The sequence below is a fragment of the Erpetoichthys calabaricus genome, chromosome 9, assembly GCF_900747795.2.
Source record: "Erpetoichthys calabaricus chromosome 9, fErpCal1.3, whole genome shotgun sequence".
NCBI lineage: Eukaryota > Metazoa > Chordata > Cladistia > Polypteriformes > Polypteridae > Erpetoichthys > Erpetoichthys calabaricus.
The window spans coordinates 90,670,879-90,689,627 of NC_041402.2; the positions used below are offsets into that span (position 1 = coordinate 90,670,879).

The window sequence follows — 18,749 nt, forward strand, 5'->3', positions numbered from 1 at the left end:
ATTACACATGTTAATCCTTGAAAAAATGTCTAAATTAGCAAGGGATTATGCTGCTGTAAATGACGTTAAAACATCACTACATGCATTAATAGTAGTAGTTGTAGTAGTAGTAGTGTTTCAGGTTTCTTAATGACTGCTGCTCCCACCTTGCACCTAGTGCTGCCAGAATTGGCAATGGTTTCCCACAAACCTGATCCGAGCAAAAGGTTAAGAAATAGGATGCACTGATGCCCAGATGAATAGGTGGAACCTTCTAAAATGATCATCAGAAACATCTTGAGGAAGGAAGAAAAGCATAAGAGCAACAAAAAATAATTAAATAAATAAGTAGAAAAGGACTAGCAAAAAGCAAATAAAAAAAAATGAATTCAGATAGCTAAACATTGATTCATTTTCCGAACTTCTATATCAAAGGGTTTATAAAGTAGGGAGTGTGAATTACTGGAAAGGGGAACTAAGAGACATCATTATATTCAAAATTCACTTGCAACAAGTAGTGAACAAAAAGGAAAAAAAAATCATACCAGTTGACATATTTACTTGAATATATCCGTTAGAATGATTCACAAGATCACAACCAGAACAAGTTTTATCACTTCACAGAACATTTTAACTTCTGTTTCCTTACTCCTTAAACCAAATATGCCACAAAATTTCACCTGCAGGAGTTATATGCTCCCCTACTGCTCCTGCTAACCACTAAAACCTCCAAGAGCAGGTAAGGCACTCTTTGCACCATGCCCACCTGCCACTGGGTATTTTTTAAAACCAACAGATGTTAACAACAAGATTTTAAGAGAGAAAAAAATACTAAGAAAATGCAATTTGCACACTTAAAAGGAAAAGGCAAAAAGGACATAAGGCTGAACATTCTACACAGATAAAAAAAAATAAAAAAGAACACTATTTACAAAAGACTTCACATTCCCTCATAAAATTTCAACATTCAAAAAGAAACCCATAAATTGGCATTAGATATGTATACTATAGAAATACCAGTAAACAAATATGGCATTTTATCAGTAACACTATTTTTTAAGGAACATTTACAAGTTATCAAGGCATCACAAGCTAGCAACCAGTAAAACATAAGTTTATAATCTTTATAAGCATCAAGAAAATGATGAAATAAAAAAATGTTCAATCAAATATTCCAAACCCAGAAAAAACAAAAAAAAGAAGACTAATTTGGATAAAAGTAGAACAAATATACTCTATTAAAGTCTATTTTGGAGTTTGTTTTAACTAATGTTATCTAAAGCCTGCAACTTGTACCTTTGCACTCCATATCTCCTGACAGAAAATCTGGCGACTGAAGGCATTTTGAGAACGAAGATCCTTTATAGACTTAGTTAAACAAACTAGAATTTCCTATAGATTGAAAAATAAAAGGTTAAATAATTCATATACAACAATAGGTTTTTGTATATATATTTATATATTGAAAATCATATTCACTGTCAGAATTTAAATACTAACTTGTATACCAAAATACTTTTGAATGACAAGTATTTTTCACTTGTCAAAAGTAAAATGAACTGAAGTCATTTTTAAGAACCACTATACTGTAAAAAGCAGTTTTGAAAAACTTCTTTTTTCTTTGCACAAGAATAAATCGGTGTGAACACACTGTACACTATAAATGAACATGATTGAAAAATAAAATCTTACATTTGCAGTTGAATACAACTAATTTAAAACTACATACTTTAATTAAATATGTGAATGTTTGTTGCTACTTAAATGAATTGCATGTACCCTTTTTTCACTTGTAAGCAAAATACTTTGACTTGATTCATCATAAGTCAGAAAGAGCTCCAAGATTTTTTCCACCACTTTTCTTGTTGCCAGAACACCAACAGGAATGCCATAGGTTGAAGCAAGATCATAAAGAGCACTGACTGGAGGAAGAAGGAAAAAAATGAACTTTTACAGTATATTACATACAGTGGTAGATTTACTTTAAAACAAGGGTAAAACTTCCATCTCCATAATATTTGTAAAATTTAATAGATTCAAACTACTTTAACACTAGAATTACCAGAGCCAATGAAAAAACTCGTAAATCTGTCCCACCTTATATCCCTTCACACCTCTCCATCAGTGTCTTTTGTCTTGTAAATGTGTCGATAAGCCCAAGCAGCAAGCAGCCTGCTATACCATCCCCCCACCACCTCAGAACGGGCAAGAAGTTCTCCCAGTTCCTGCCTTGATTGATTATCTGGGTGTGAGCTACCCAGAATTGTAAGGGGAAATAATTTGATGTGTGTTTTGTATCTATAACAATCTATGTAAACACATTGCTAAAACAGAAACGTTTTCATGTTTTAGTAATAAATGACAAAATGTAGACTTTAACTGTATAATGTGTGAAGGCTGATGGCCAAATTCAAATAAACACTTTCACAAAAGGTGCAGGTATAATACGACAGCTTCTGTGGTGCAGCGGTTAGATCTGCTGACTTATAATCCAGAGGTCGTGAGTTCGAAACCATCTCCCCCACAAATTTACCGTTTTGAGTAATGAGCTACTCTTATTGTTAATATTATACAATAAAAACATACATTTGATTTGTGTCTGTAACAGCTGGTGTAAATTTATAGCATTTGTAAAAGTTAGCATTTTTTTTCCCCACTTTTATTCCCTCAGTCACAATCACGATACAGCTGTAATATGTATGGTATTTCTAAAAGTTAGCTTTTTTTCAGTTTTATTCTCTCAGTCACGTTCACACAGCACCAGTATAAATTCACACCCGATCTGACGCTGTTCGTTTTCAAATAATACTGCATTAGTACAACAATGTTTTCTGATTGGTACTATTCAGGTCATAAAATGATTTCTTCAAAATGTCACATATATTTCTCTCTTTCTTTTTTGCCCAGTGCTGCGTCGACATTGTGCACCAGAAGGTGTGAGCTTATTCAGTGCAAGCAGGAACACGCAGGTGGCCGGTTGCTGTGTGCTATAACACACTTGACTTGGCAGCAATCAACGCACATGTACTGTAGGCATGCATGGGTGCCACTGAGAAAAGAAGAGTGTTCATGGCTCACCTTGCAGAGGAGCTTCGTAGTCGCTTCTTACAAGAAAAGGTGAAGGATAAAGCAAAAGAGGATGCAACTTCGACAAGTTTCTGTTCCAAGAATGCCACTTCCCCAGCTCTTTCAGTGTAATAATAACCACAGCACAGAGAGAAATGTGTACATTGCAACAGGTACACATGTCGTAAATGTAGAAAGGGCAGTCCTTGGGTGTGTGGGAACTGTTAACATTTGAATCTGATGATTGCAGTACTGTGCACCAAAATGTGGAGACTGCATGGGCAAGATCGAAATAAAAAAACGCGGTCACTGATTACAAGTGCAAGAAGGCACGCGAATGAATATGAGTAATGTTGCATCAGTGCCACAATGTACTCCGAAATGTACTATACAGGTCATAAAATGAGCTATTCCAAATATCATATATACCTATGTCTCTGTTTTGTTGACAGTGCGGCTTTGACATCATGGACCATAAGGTGCATACTAATTCAGAGTAAGCAGGAACACTCAATAAAACTGAATAAAAAAAATTTCAAGTGATGGTGAGATACGAAGCAGGCAGATTCACCAGCGTTTGTGTGTCCGCTTTTATCCCTCCAGATCAGAGAATTTCCAGTTCCATTGTCTCAAAACACCACTCAAATCTACAGTTATTCTCAGTTTCAGATAAAAAGTAACCGCGTCAGATCTGAGGCAGGGGGTGGGTGTTGTATCATGATTGTGACTGAAAGAATAAAAGTGCTAACTTTTACAGGTGCTATAAATTTACACCGGCTGTTACAGACACAAATCAAATGTATGTTTTTATTGTATAATATTAACAATAAGAGTAGCTCACTACTCAAAACGGTAAATTTGTGAGGGAGATGGTTTCGAACTCACGACCTCTGGATTATAAGTCAGCAGATCTAACCACTGCACCACGGAAGCTGTCGTATTATACCTGCACCTTTCGTGAAAGTGTTTATTTGAATTTGGCCATCAGCCTTCACACATTACACAGTTAATGTCTACATTTTGTCATTTATTACTAAAACATGAAAACGTTTCTGTTTTAGCAATGTGTTTACATAGATTGTTATAGATACAAAACACACATCAAATTATTTCCCCTTACAATTCTGGGTAGCTCACACCCAGATAATCAATCAAGGCAGGAACTGGGAGAACTTCTTGCCCGTTCTGAGGCGGTGGGGGGATGGTATAGCAGGCTGCTTGCTGCTTGGGCTTATCGACACATTTACAAGACAAAAGAGGCCGACGGAGAGGTGCGAAGGGATTTAAGGTTGGACGGACTTGCGAGTTTTTTCGTTGGCTCTGGTAATTCTAGTGTTAATCAAAAAGATGTCTCATTTTCTTTGCAGCAAGTTCCTAATGCATGTCATTTTACATTATAGCTTCATTTCAGTCTATTTACTTATTCTATATTTCTATTTTCAAAACTATTTCTATGTGTAGTATATACTGTGAAAACAGAACAAATATACATAAAGACTGTTCATTCCCTCAAACCATAGAATAGGTAACCTATTTCTGGAACAGCACGTCAAAAATATATTTCTTAGTAAACTGGACATACCCAACAAAGAATCTCCATTAGTTATCTTAGCAGAAAACTTTGAATTTCCAGGTTTATTTTCTTCATCCAAGTAGGTTTTTTTATAAGGCACTGGGTTCTCCTATTATAAACATAGAAATGTGTAGTATTCCGGTGCTTAGAAAAAAAACTTATTCTGTTTCATCATGGGAAGGTGAATACATAAAATACAAAGGCATAGTTTAATATTTTACCATTAACCTGTTATTAAATTGTGTGAGAATAATCACACCTGCATTGTAATTCACAGACAGACACGTACATTATCAGTATCACTTATATTTTAATTATATTGTTAACTAGACAAAGAGCCCGTTTCGACAACGTAAGATGAAACGGGCACGAGTTTGTGTCAGCAGTGTATGAAGAGCAAATGATAAGTAACGAAGAAGTTGTTTTGTAATGATTGTAGTCCACTTTACTCATTACTGTACAGGCTTGTACTGTTAGTTGATGAATTTTCCAGGCCTATAGTATAATATTGAATGATGAATGTTCCAGTACAATATGGAATAGTAATAAGTATAAGCACCACAAACCTGATATAGGTGTATTGAATGAATGCGTAATTGAATCAGAATGTGTAATTAGGCCTCGAGCTGTAGTCGAAATCGCCTTTCTAGAGCTTTAATCGAAGTCACCTTTCTCTTTGAATTTTTGCGGCCGTAAATCCGCCGCCTGCCGCAATCTTGGGGTTGGATGTCGGTCACATAAGGTTTTTCGGGCAGCTGCGCAGAAGGCAACTGCGCATTCGGCTTCGGACGGACGTGAGTGAGTGAGTGAGTGAGGAGGCAGGCGAATTATGTATTAACTCTTTTAGGGCGGATGTCGACTTTTGTCGACAGGAGGGGTTGAGGGCGAATGTCGACAAAAGTCGACATAGAGGGATAGAGGGCGACAATCAGCTGTTAATGGCGACAAAACTCACTGTCACGTCGCAGGCATTCCCTCTGTGCTTGGAGGAATGCTAGACTCGTTGACTCGGCAACTAATCCTTGCGTGTGCGTGAGTTGCGAAATGTAAACAAAGGCAAGATGGCATCGACATGTCACAAGGGAGCGAAGCGAGTGCAGAAAAGAAAACACTCGGCAGACCATGTTTTGCGCATTATCGCGGAGTCGGACTCTGATTTTTCAGAATTGGATTTTATTGACAGCGATCAGGAGATCGAACAAGAGAGTGAGAAGCCGGCATCAGCTGATCGGACACCAGCCGATGCCACGCCAGCTGATCCGCTGCCAGCTGAACAATTCGTGCAGCCGATGCATCTACGGCAAAGTTCGCGTGGGAGGAATACAGAGACATTGATCCGTGGGCTACCGGACTTCACAAGACGGCATGGCTTGCTGTTGGACACGACAGATCACCAGCTGCTGAACTACTTCAGGCTGCTCTCTCCTGATGCTGCTTTTCAGCTACTGTCAGATGAGACAAACAGGTAGGCAGAGAAATTTTTTGAATCGCGGGCTGCGCTTGCATCGCATTCTCATTTTTCAAAGTGGAAACCCACAACAAAAGATGAGATGAAGCGCGCTGTGGCATTACAAATAGAGATGGGACAGAACTGGTGATATAACTTCAGAGAGCATTGGTCCAAACGTGCTTTGTCCCCTGGTGGCTTTGGACAGGTTATGCCGCGTGATGATAGGTACATGCTGCTGCAAAGTTTTATTCAGAAAACTTGGTGGCAGTGGCATGGCACGATGGCAAACGGGTGACTTGTCTCTCTACAGTACACACTAACAATATATGTGAGAAAGTACAGCAACAGACAATTGAAAAGTAGGCACCAAAGCAACACATATTGTAAGCAGTGCAATGTGGCAATGACTGAAATTGGCTGCTTTGAGCGAGATCAGGCTTTGCAGGACTTTGCTGTGTAAAATGTATGTGATATGTATGTGAAATCATAGAGTATGCAGGCTCATACAACATGCAAGACAGTAACATTTGTCAAAAGTAAATATTTTTGGTTGATTTCAATTGCTTTGTGTTTTTTTTTTAAAAAAAGTTAGTTTTTGGAAAAATATTCAGCCCTGGGAGAAAAGAAACAAAAAAAAATTAGCCCTAAAAGAGTTAAGATATAAAAAAAAAGTAACTTTTTAAAATTTAGAATACAGCTACAAAAATAAAAACTAGGATCTTCAACAAACCGACTTCTGAATTACTATAAATGTAATTCTGGATTTACACCATTTATTTCCAAAAGCCACTTCCAAGTGGTGGTTTATCTAAGTTAAGTTTTTGATACCCGTCTATTTCCTGAACGTGCTTATTATATTTGAAGTTGCTGGTTCAACAGGCAAGAAGGCAACCCAAAATGGAATGCCAGTCTGACACCCACACTCACACTCACACTGGACTAAATGTGCCTAACATGCACATCTTTAACATATGGAACAAAACTGGAGTACCTAAGGGTGCATGAAATAATTCAAGAGCTGGAAAGGGATGAGATAACTGTGCTACTATAACTGCTTTTGCCCCCTCACCCCCCCCCCCCCCCCCATATAAAAGAACATTTGAAATATAAGACAATTTATAATACTGACACAAAATGCAATCTCTCACCTCAACTAGCAAGTCTCCCAAATTCTGGTGACGGTTTAAGAGATGAACGGCAGCTTCCTGAAGTTCCTTTTCATTTTCTGCAACAGGCTTCCTCTTCAACCTTCGTTCAGCTAAAGAGCACAGAATCAAAGACAACAGTAAGCTACAAAATGCAACAATAACATAAAAAAAACCTGAATTGCTGTTTGGTCTAGTTATATTGTTGCTGCATAAGTTATGCATCTTATTAATTAAATTAAGTTAGTACTACTTTTTCTTAGTGTTAACATTACAAAGCAAGTATTAAAGAAAAAAACTAAAAAATGAAATTAAGCCAAATGACATGTAAAATAATAAATCACTGAAATGCTCTGGGAGTACAACAGGACAGGAGTACATGAAGTGCATGTACAATAAAAAAAAAAAAAAAAAAGGGAAAGAGTATTTAGTACACAGCAAAGCATGTCATTTCATTGATTTTATCGCTACATCGACTCCAATTAAAAAAATCTAAAACAAATATTTAAATGTATTTTTCTAAAAATTCTTAAATGGTGGAAACTTGCATCTGCTGTTCCACCATATAAGAAGGCAATCAGATCAAACTTAGTAACATTATGTCACCCAGCACACATATATAATATACACTTGATAAAAATTAGCCAGATGGTGAAATTTGTATAGGATGCTAAACTAGGAGAATTTGTCAATACACCAATGTCAGTAAACTCATAAACAGATAGATTTGGACAGAATTCCACCTAAATATATACACAAGTCTGACACTTGAAAGTATATCTTATGAGAAAGACTAGATAATCATAATGGACTCATCACTATCCACAAAACAGATAATTGTAAGCGATTGGGAAGCATGGAGTTACAAAATAGTAAAAGCAGAAACTATGCATGGTAACACACATGGCAGGCCTCATCTATGTTAGGGTTTGGATTTTAAACTACAGAGAGGACATAGTAGTGCTCTTAAAGGTACAAGAAAACCCTATTTTACTAGGACTGTGTTTTAAGAGCTACTATAAAAAACGGAAAGGAAAAGAATGTTTTCAGTTAAAGCACAAACTAAGTGGCAACATAATAGAAAAAAAATTATGAACGAAATAAGTACAACTTTTAAACAAGTTTTTTTCAATCAGACCATGCAGACTAAGATGAAAATTGGTCAAAGGTGTAAATCTTACATTAACTTTAGAATGCACTTCTCCACACAGAGAACTACAGTATCTAGTTATTAGGTACTGCTGCACTAAGGGGGGCTTAATATTTTACAGATACTACATGAATACAAATTGATGGACAATTCTAGACAGAAAAACTTACTCTTGTTAAAACATTTTATCTTATGCTTTTATTATTTAAAGAAAACAATATTGACTATATACTGCTGTGGGTATGAATAAAGCCTGTGATGAAGTGGTATCCTTGACAATAACTGGTTCCTGCCTTCTACCTGCTGCTATAGGAAGGCTTTTGACCCTCGTGAACCTCATTTGGATTAGATAAGTTTAACAAATTTATATCATTGATCTTACATACTACTGTGCACTTAGGGAATCCATTCCCGGACATTTTTCATTCCCGGGAATGAAACTGCTGTAATTCCCGGGAAAACGGGAATGGCCAAGCTCGCATATATAGCGTGCAAAAGTGTAAAAATCTATCAAGAAATAACAGAGTTATAGTTGAAAATAATTAAGTGGCACGGTTTTTTGGCCCACGGTGTAGTGTGTTGCTCATTAATTCAGTCAACAACAGACCAGCAGCAGCAGTCAGTCTCCCGACTGCCACTAAGACTGAGCACAGTGGACCGAATGCCGGGACGGGGCACAGTTCATTGACGTTTGTGCTGTTGACAGCTTTGAACAGGAACTTGAAATTGCAATGCATCAGTCTGTTGCATCTGCATTATCTGTGCTAAGAAACTTGCCATCACAGAATGATGACAAGAAACTTGATGCATCAGTAAAAGCTGAAATGCCGGTGTTTCAGAGCAACGGCAAGTGCGGGCGTTGTTTAGAACAAGTGTATCGGTATCTGATAATTGTGCCGCCTACTTCAGTGGAAGCAGAGCGTGCTTTCTCAGCAACTGGTGTACACTGCACGAAGGTGCGCTCTTGCCTGGACGACTGCACGCTGGATACGTTGTGCTTTCTACGCTCTTATTACAAGCAACTAACTAGATACATGTACTTATATGACAGCATGAACTGCTTGTAGTTAAGGTTAGTCTTTTATTGGTGTCAACATATCGCAGTAGTTTTATTAAAAACAAGTGTCGCTCGTTCTAAAACCGTTCACATGTGAGATTCCTGTGCACTGTGTCATCCCCGGGAGCCCGGGATTCCCGGGAATGACATGCAGGATTCCCGAATTCCCAGGAATGGATAAACCCGTCCGAGAATGGATTCCCTACGTGCATTGTAATACAATGGAGAATATCCAGGGTGGTGTGGGCAGCCACCTGACCACTGTAACTGAGATAATGGCCTGCCCTTTTCTGACTGACCAAGCAGCCCACAGCCTAATTTGTTTTTAAATTTGTGCACACTGGAGTGCACACTATATTGAGTGGAAGCTCAAACTTCGAATATTTATTCTTGACCTTTTATTTACATTAGAACATCAGAACAATTTAGATGAGAACAAGCCATTCAGCAAAACTAAGCTCTCCAGTCCCATCCACTTAATTCTTCTAAAAAGACATCAAGTCTAGTTTTGAAAGTCCCTAGAACATTACTGTCTACCGCACTACTTGGTAGCTTATTCCAAGTATCTATGGTTCTCTGTGTAAAGAAAAACTTCCTAATGTTTGTGTGGAATTTACCCTTAACAGATTTCCAATTGTGTCCCTGTGTCCTTGATGAACTCATTTTAAAATAACAGTCATGATCCATTATATGAATTCCCTTCATAATTTTAAACACTTCAATCATGTCACCTCTTAATCTTCATTTGCTTAAACTGAAAAGGCTCCGCTCTTTTAATCTTTCATCATAATTCATCCCCTGTAATCATCCTAGTCACTCTTCTCTGGACATTTTCTAGTGCTGCTATGTCCTTTTTTGTAGCCTGGAGTCCAAAACTGCACACATTACTCCAGATGAGACCTTACCAGTGCATTATAAAGCTTGAGGTGAACCTCCTGTGACTTGTACTCCACACATCGTGCTATATAACCCAGTATTCTCTTTGCCTTCTTAATGGATTCTGAACACTGTCTGGAAGTTGATAGAGTCCACTACGACGCCTAAATCCATCTCATTTACATCTCTGTGTAAAACTGTTTCCCTGATAAGGCATCCAAAGGACTGAAGAGCCCAGCCAAGAAGTCCACTGTCCAGCCACTTTGGTAGATTGAAAATGAATTAAGATTGTGAAAAGTGCTGGATCAGCAAAAAAGGCTGCAATACTGTTGACAGTTAACCAAGTAAAGCATCACAACCAGCAGGGCAGTCCGCTAGTTAAACATCTCATCCAGCAAGGCAGCACAACAAGAAAAGGAACTCGCCCAACAAGAGAACAAATGGAACAAAGCAGCCCACCAAAAGGAACAAAGTAGCCAATTCACCATGCAAGGTCCAGTATGTAAACTATTTGTACAGTCAAGCAGCCTAACAAGCAAAGATGCTTGCCCAATGAAGATGCTAGACAAGTGATAAGACTCACTTAACAAAGCAGCTTGTGAAATAAGGCTATCCACTAAGAGAAAAAAAATAACCATCCAGTGAGGAACATTGTGAAAAATCACTCACCCCATAGGGAGGTGTGAAGTTACTCCCCAGTGTTGGGATTTGCTGACACAAACATGACAAAATGGTGTGAGATCTCCTAAATTAATATTAAGGAAGGAACCTGGGTGAACCCAGAAAATGGCCATTAATGTGGAAGAGAAAGAGCTCAGCATTTAGAAAGACAGAACAGTAATATGCACTGTGGTCACCTATTCAAACAACCTATTTTAGCTACTTGAATGACCACAGAATATGTGGAGTCTGTATATTTGCATAAGATTTTTCTAGGAATTTTTGGTTTCCCCATACATTTCAAAGAAACTGTTAGGCTTTTAATGACTTTTAACTGGCATGGAGTAAATGAGAGCAAGCGTGGTCTACATCCTGTCCAGAGTGGGTTCCTATTTTGTTCCTAATGAAGAGAGGATTTAAATAAGGTTTAGGAATTCTGGATTGAACTAAGTTGATAAAGTTTACACATCTGGCACCTTTAATAACTTGTTTATTAAAATTATAGACATATGTTTTGTGTTTTATGTTAACTATGTGTAAACATTTAGGCTTGTAAATGAAACTGTCAGTTTACATCATCCATTTAATCAAGATCAGTGTTTCCCAAACTCGGTCCTGGGGAACCCCTGTGGCTGCAGGTTTTTGTTCCAACCAGCTTCTGTTTTTAATTGAACTCCTGGGCTAATTAAGTGAACTGATATTTCCCAAGTTCTGTGTTTAGGGAACAATATACAAATTTGAAAACTACAGTAAGTTTGCCAAAAAAAAATATTAAAATGTACCAAGCAGTTATATAGGAATAATGTATTTTTTTTCTTTTTAACAGTATTTTCATCTTGATTTTCATTCTTCTTTTCTAGGTCTTCTAATTGTTTAATTAATCCATTATTTACTAATTAGTGGGTCTGACTCTAAATTAGTTGTAGCCTTTGATTATTCAGTGTTGTTTGCCTGGGTGTCTGATCTGCTTATTTTAAATTGTCATTATTAAGATACAACGAAGGGGGAAAAACTGCACAGAGTGAGGGCAAAGTATAATGAAATCAACAAAAGAAAGTTAAGCATTTAAATCTATAGCAAAAGCAGAAATATTTCTAAATGTCTTATAAATGTAAAAATCATGCTGCTGTGCTTTTCTGAATGTCGAATAAAAGAAAAAAAAACAGCTAATTAAATGAGATCACTGCTATCAGGTGTTGTCACTAATTAGGAATCCGGTTGGAACAAAAACCTGCAGTCACAGGGGGTCCCCAGGACCACGTTTGGGAAACACTGATCTAGACCAAGGTCATGAAGGGGGTTGGGGGCTGGAGACTGGAAACTATCTCAGCTAACACAGAGAGCAAGGGAATAGCAAACCCTGGACAGGGTACACACTCACAAATACACACACATCCATGTGCAATACAAAAATTTAGAAAGAATTCCATGTTAGCATTTAAAAATATTTTTTTTTCTTCCCAATAAATAAAAAGTCATGATTTGCCAAGCATATGTGCTTCTGTTGACACCTACAACAAATATGCTACAAAGCACCTACGAAAACTTAATCTAAACATTATTGTTAGATTAAACTGCAAACGTTATAATTAATGACCTTTAAATAGCACTCTTCTAAAACGGGGAGCCACTTCAACCACCATCAATGTGCAGCATTCGCTTGGATAATGAAATGGATGCCACTTTTGAACCAATATGTTTACCACTCACTACCCATTATGTGGGGATGGGGTGAGTGAGATAGCCAGTCAGAGATAGGGGATGATTAGGGGGCCAGAATGGATGAGGCCACAGTGGACAATTTAGCCAGGACATCAGGGGATATCTATCTGTCCTCAAAAGATGCCTGGAAATCTTTTATGTCAACAGAGAGTCATGACCTCAGTTTTACATCTCATCCGGAGGACGCCACCATTTTTTCAGCATAATGCCCCTGTCACTGCACTGGGGCACTCGGATCCTCACCGAGGCCATGGGATAAGTGAACCCTGCTGACTTCACCAACACCTCTTCCCGCAGCAACCCACACTTTCCTGGTTGGTTCAATAATATCCAACTGCAGAGCTGTACAGCCATACATCACTGCAGTTTCTTGGGGGAAAGCACAGAATATAATGAAGTCTGAGAGCACGAGGAGCAGACATCACAGCAGGTGTTGAGAAGCAGTTATAGACCAGCATATTTAGAAATTAAGTTAGGGTTAGTGTGGTCAGCATGCAGTATAGACTGATATGATTAGAAGTAACTTAAGGTTAGGGGTTAACATTGTTACGGTTAAGTGTTTGTGTGGTTAGTGTGTATAGTTGTGAGATAACTTCACTTCTTTCTGAAACTGCCACTCAAGAACTGCTGGCTAGGGATGGGCGGATCGATACTAAAGTATTGAAGCTTCCGATCCTGGCCTTTTAATTTAAACATTGATGTTTACATTAAAAGTATCGATATTACATTATTTCAATGATATGCAAGTTTATTAGAAAGTATTTTTAAAAAGCATTTGATGGCGAGATCATAATTATTAAATTAAACATGTCATACAGTGTAAAACGGGAGCTATTTTTCCTTCCGTACTTTTCGTCACCCCGCATTCACACTGGTAGTGCTGCGACCCACCAGCCAAAGAAGTGGAGCTGTGTATGTCAGGCAGTGGCAGAAAGAAAGCAAAGCATTGTTTGGAGTTATTTTACTCCACTGATTGAACAATAATGAAGCAATATGTGATAGAAGACCGGACATTATTGAGGCAACACCACAAACCTAGTAAAACACATGAAAGTCAGTCACGTTGCTGAATATGAGAGAGATGATCAGAAGATGGCCTGACATTCAGGCTAAAACGCCTGAAACGGTTGCCAAAGGGCTGTAGTCCAATTTTAAACAAGCTTTTCAGAAAGGCAGACAGTACCCAGGTAACGTTTAGTACTGTAATCTGATGTAAGGTTGTTGTAGTTGTTTGAATAATCATGGCCTGTTTTTAGTGAGAACTGGATTACATTTATAGCTTGATGAATTGACATACTTAGAACACATTTTCAAACTTTCTGTATTTATTTTGTCCATTTTCTTTTCTAAAAAAAAACCTGATATTAGCTTTTTATCACTCGGGTTATAAAAACAACACTAAAAGCAGTACTCCCGAGCATTACCCAGGCAATGTTATAGTCGCGTCTTCTCTCACCTGTTGACATGCCTAACAATAATGCCGTCTTGTAAACGTCTGCTCGTTTACTTACACACACTAAAAAATCTGCTCACATCACTCCTGTCTTCTATGATTTACATTGGTTACCAGTTTCTTCAAGAATCAAATATAAAATTATTCTTCTCACCTTTAAAACCCTTCATGGGTTAGCCCCTCATTATCTGTCGGAGCTGCTGCTTCCTTACACTCCTGCCCGTGCATTACGATCATCGGATGCTAAGTTACTCACTGTACCTAAATACAGGTTAGTAACTGTGGGTGGCAGAGCTTTCAGAGTGATAGCCCCTAAAATTTGGAATTCTCTCCCTCTCAGCCTTCGCGAGGAAAAATCTATTACTACAACGTTGTTAAAAGCACATCTTTTCAATGAGTATTATTCTTTTTGTGTATGTAATTTCTACTGTCTTGTTAATGTGTGTATTGAATAGTAAAGTGTCTGAGTGTATGAAAGGCACTACATAAAAAAAATTATTATTATTATTATTATAAAAAACGTTTTTCTGCAGTCCAAGTGCACACTCTTGACAGTGACACAAGCAGTGAAGAGGAAGTGAATCCGTCTTTAGGCAGTGAAATTGAAATGGACATTAAATCCGAATACAACGCTTGCTTGGTATTTACATCATCATTATACTTTTTATACTTCTGACTGCATACTTTTAGAACTTTGCATGATTTACAGTAAAAAATAAAAATGCAATTTTTTAAGCCAAAAAATACAATGCTGTTTACATATTTTTCAAGAAAAAAATGTAATGCCAGTGCTTGTTGTTGTTCTACAGATCGTTTGCATGAACTAAATATGTTTAATAATTTCTATTAATAAGCAAGCAAAGAAGTCTGATCTTTGGTACTGTATGTAACAGTCACTACTTGCAAAGTCTTTAAAATGTAACTTTTTGATGTCCACACATACTGTACGTTTTTATAGACGCTTGACCATCCCTGCAAGACAACACTCTGGCTGCATCAGTATTGGAATCGGTATCGGCAATACTGGCCTCAGTATCAACCAGCATTGGATCGAAAGGAAAATCAGCAGTATCGCCTATCACTACTGCTGGCGTAGAACTGCGGTGACGTATAGTTAAAGATGCTTCTCGGTTCGTCTCCATCCAAGCACTGGCCAGGCCTTAAGATTTTTAACTTCAGGTGGAATACTTGTTCTGAAGTGCAGGTGGTACAGCCAAAAATGATTTTAATTTTAACCAAGTGGTCCACTTCACACAATTTAGACGCTTACATATCCTGACTATTTAATGAAATATTTTTTAAAAATTTATAACTCGATAAAACATAGTAGGTAAAGACAAACACACAAAAAGCAGTAACAACACCCAAGTTCGTTGTCACGTGAATCAGGCGGACAACAGGTTGTGTAAATACCGTTACACAAATCAAATGCTGGGTAGACGATGATGCCAGGAAAGGCTTCCGATCTGCGATAAGTTAAATGTATTAAGTAAAATGAATATGTTACTGTACAAAATACAAATATTTCTGTAAGTTAACAATAGATGCAATCCAATATTAAACAAAATAAACAAAATGAGCTGCAAAAAACGAAGTTTAAGTTTAGTCGACCATATAATAACGGTTTATATAATTAGAGCAAATAATGCCACTCACCCAATAATGCAGAAAAGCTTCGTTTTTGAGAAGCAACTGACTGAGAGCAAGTCCCGGATAAAAACGAGATATCTCCAGACATCCTCACATCTAGCGTTGAGCTTTCGCCAAATAGTGGTTTGGCATGCCGAAAATGTTAAAAGTAATTATACCACAGAAAACGAGCATAAGTATGTGAGAATATAAGGAATACCTGACCTTTTACAGAATACTACTAACTATCCCTGGATATTATTTGTTACAAAACATTATTTTGAGAGAAGAAGTAAAAAGATATTTGCATACATATTTCCGCAGTGGGCGAGAACTTCCGCCTAACTTTGAGCCGATCGCGCTCTTGCGCCGATTGGCTAAGGATGAGGCTTTCCCGCTCCTGATTGGCTTCTCGCTGTCACAAGCCGTGCCTTACTTGTGGATCAGGTCCACGTGTAGTAACAAGTTAGTCTGCCGACTCATTGCTTCTCCGACTTTTACTGTTTGCCTATTTTCGATTTTTTTCCCAGTGGGTAAACGTGGTAGTAGGTCCCGACAGCATAATCAAGTAGCGAAATAAGTGACCTTTCGCACTAAACATATTTCCTAAAAAGGTTTAATTTGAACGCTGTACCAGAAAAACAAGTATTGGAATAAAAAGGAGATAAGTAATTTCAAAATGCCGTAATTTGTCATTATTTTATATATATATATATATATATATATATATATATATATATATATATATATATATATATATTAATCACAGGGTACGTGAGAAAAAAATAATTGTCTACCTTAGTTTCCATCAATGGACAAGCAAGGAACTCAAACATAGTCTTCACATGCATGTTTAGAATCCTTTCCTGATTGAGCAGCTTTAAGCAGTATAGAAATATTTCATATCAAAACATGATTTTCATCCCAATTACGCCACCAGGGTGTGCTACGTTTAATGTTAAAACAAAAGTGACACAGCTATTTTTCGATGTGAAGAAGCAGGATCACAATTCACAGAACTTTCATTATGTGAGTCACTGAGGTGTGCTGCAGTTGTATTACTTGTAAAAGTAGAATATTTAAATTGGCTGCAGTTATTGAAATCGTCCAGCTTTCACCCTCTGCCGTAAGAAAAATCTTGGAAGTCAATAATAAAATGTTAACCTTTCCCTCTCCCGGAAATAATCTGTGTGCTGGAATATCATTTTGATTACAAAGAGGTATGTGTATGCAAGATAGACTGTATTTAAAAGCAAAGATGTGTGTTTCTTTTTCGGGCATATGACACATGTTTTCAAATATTTGCCTTTTGCACCACCAGCACAAAAGAAAAGTACACCTTCCTGTTTAAACACGTGAAACATTATTTTAAATAAATGTCAAATATGTCACGCCCAAGAACAAAACATTCAGCAAAAGATTTCTGTAGCTGTAAAAACAACACGAGTGATCATAAACAAACATGTACTATAAAAATACATACTTCTTATGCACAGCGGGTTTACAGTGAACATTCAGTAATGTTTTATCTAAGTACTGGTCTATACACTGTACAAAATTAATATCCTCATTCATAGTATCCCTTCATACAGACTAACCCCACAATTTCCAGTCTTGCTTATATGATTGTTCGGCTGTACTCCACCCCAGCTGAACCTTTTCCCATAGGTCAGTCTCCTCTGACCCAGGGGTCCCATGAATATGACCCGGGCACCCCAACAGTCATCTTGCTTAAGGCACCAACTAACAATATATGCTTGAACCACTTACAGTAATTGGGTATGACCGGACTTTTACTTGAGTTACAACATCTGTAAAAGGAAAATATAACAACCATATTTCTGCATGAAATGAAAAAAGATTAAAAACACTAAATGTATTTTAATCCACTTTTTCATTTTTTCAGCCTTGTCTATAACAGGAAGGCAGAATGAGACGTACCATTTCCTAATTGTATGGTATCAAAGACACTTGCTGCATGAAAGAGTTCCAAAAACGGTATGGGTCATGATTTCCTCAGTTCAAGGAGTTCCTGTGAACTATCATTCTTACATTGTTATCCATGTCTTGATTCCATGTACTTCTTCTGTGTTACATTGGTAGTTTGTGGGCTGAGACCTTGCAAGAAACAAACAATCTTTCAAGATGTCTCTGCCATATAACTCTCTTTTCACATTATATGGTACATAAATTGGTAGTTCAAAATATTCTGTGTGAACTCATTACTGAATTGAGCCATTGTAAATGCTTATTTATAGGTGTTTCAGCTTTCAGTGTTTATAAATGTAAAATATCAAAGTATTTCACTTTCAAAGCAAATGAGACAGTCAGATGTTCTGTTTTTTAAGATGAAATAATTCAATGTGTTCACACACTACACTCTTAAAAACAAAGGTGCCAAAGTTGTTCTTCAGAGCAATACCATAGGGAAAATATTTTTGTTTGTCAAAAGAACCACTCACATGAACGTGTTCTGTAAGTACCTTTATTTATTTTTTTTATTATTTTTATTTTTTTATTATTTACCTTTATTACATAAATAACCATGAACAGATAACAGATTTGTGAAATACCAATGAGATCACGATTTTAAAAGGAATCCTGCAAGTATAAAATACAGTAAAGAAACAGGTAAAGGGTTGGGGCCCCACAGGTTACCCCATTTAATGTCTGGTGATAATATGAATGAAGAAAAATAGCAACTGCGATTACCGACATATAGACTTCTCATAGCTTTTTAAATAAGCTGTCTTTTCAGGAAGTTTCCAGACAGTTGTCTAGTCTAGACTGATAATTGACTTCTTGTGGCAGTGAAACATGTACCGGAGGAAGCAGAAGAGACAGAGCTGATGAGTTGAGAAATGAAGTGATGTCCAGTCTCCTCGGCCAAAGGATACGTCACACCCAAATCTCTCCCTATAAATATCTCAATTGGACCCAAAACCATGGAACATGTCTGATGCTCACGTGTTTGACACAGACTAAGTTC

The 18,749-nt window shown here is 37.4% G+C and overlaps 1 protein-coding gene across 1 annotated transcript in view; it reads right to left on the reverse strand.

The window, feature by feature from the left end:
- Nucleotides 1-16,080, reverse strand: part of LOC114657918 (Fanconi anemia group A protein) — a 124,430-nt gene extending 108,350 nt beyond the window's left edge. Inside the window, exons 1-5 of the mRNA XM_028809886.2 lie at nt 15,788-16,080; nt 7,217-7,326; nt 4,628-4,727; nt 1,759-1,901; nt 1,276-1,371 (exon numbers count right to left, since the gene is read on the reverse strand). Of these exons, the coding sequence (XP_028665719.2) occupies nt 1,276-1,371; nt 1,759-1,901; nt 4,628-4,727; nt 7,217-7,326; nt 15,788-15,869 (531 nt within the window). The 5' untranslated portion in view covers nt 15,870-16,080. The remainder of the gene's footprint in view (nt 1-1,275; nt 1,372-1,758; nt 1,902-4,627; nt 4,728-7,216; nt 7,327-15,787) is intronic.
- Nucleotides 16,081-18,749: the final 2,669 nt, after the last annotated feature.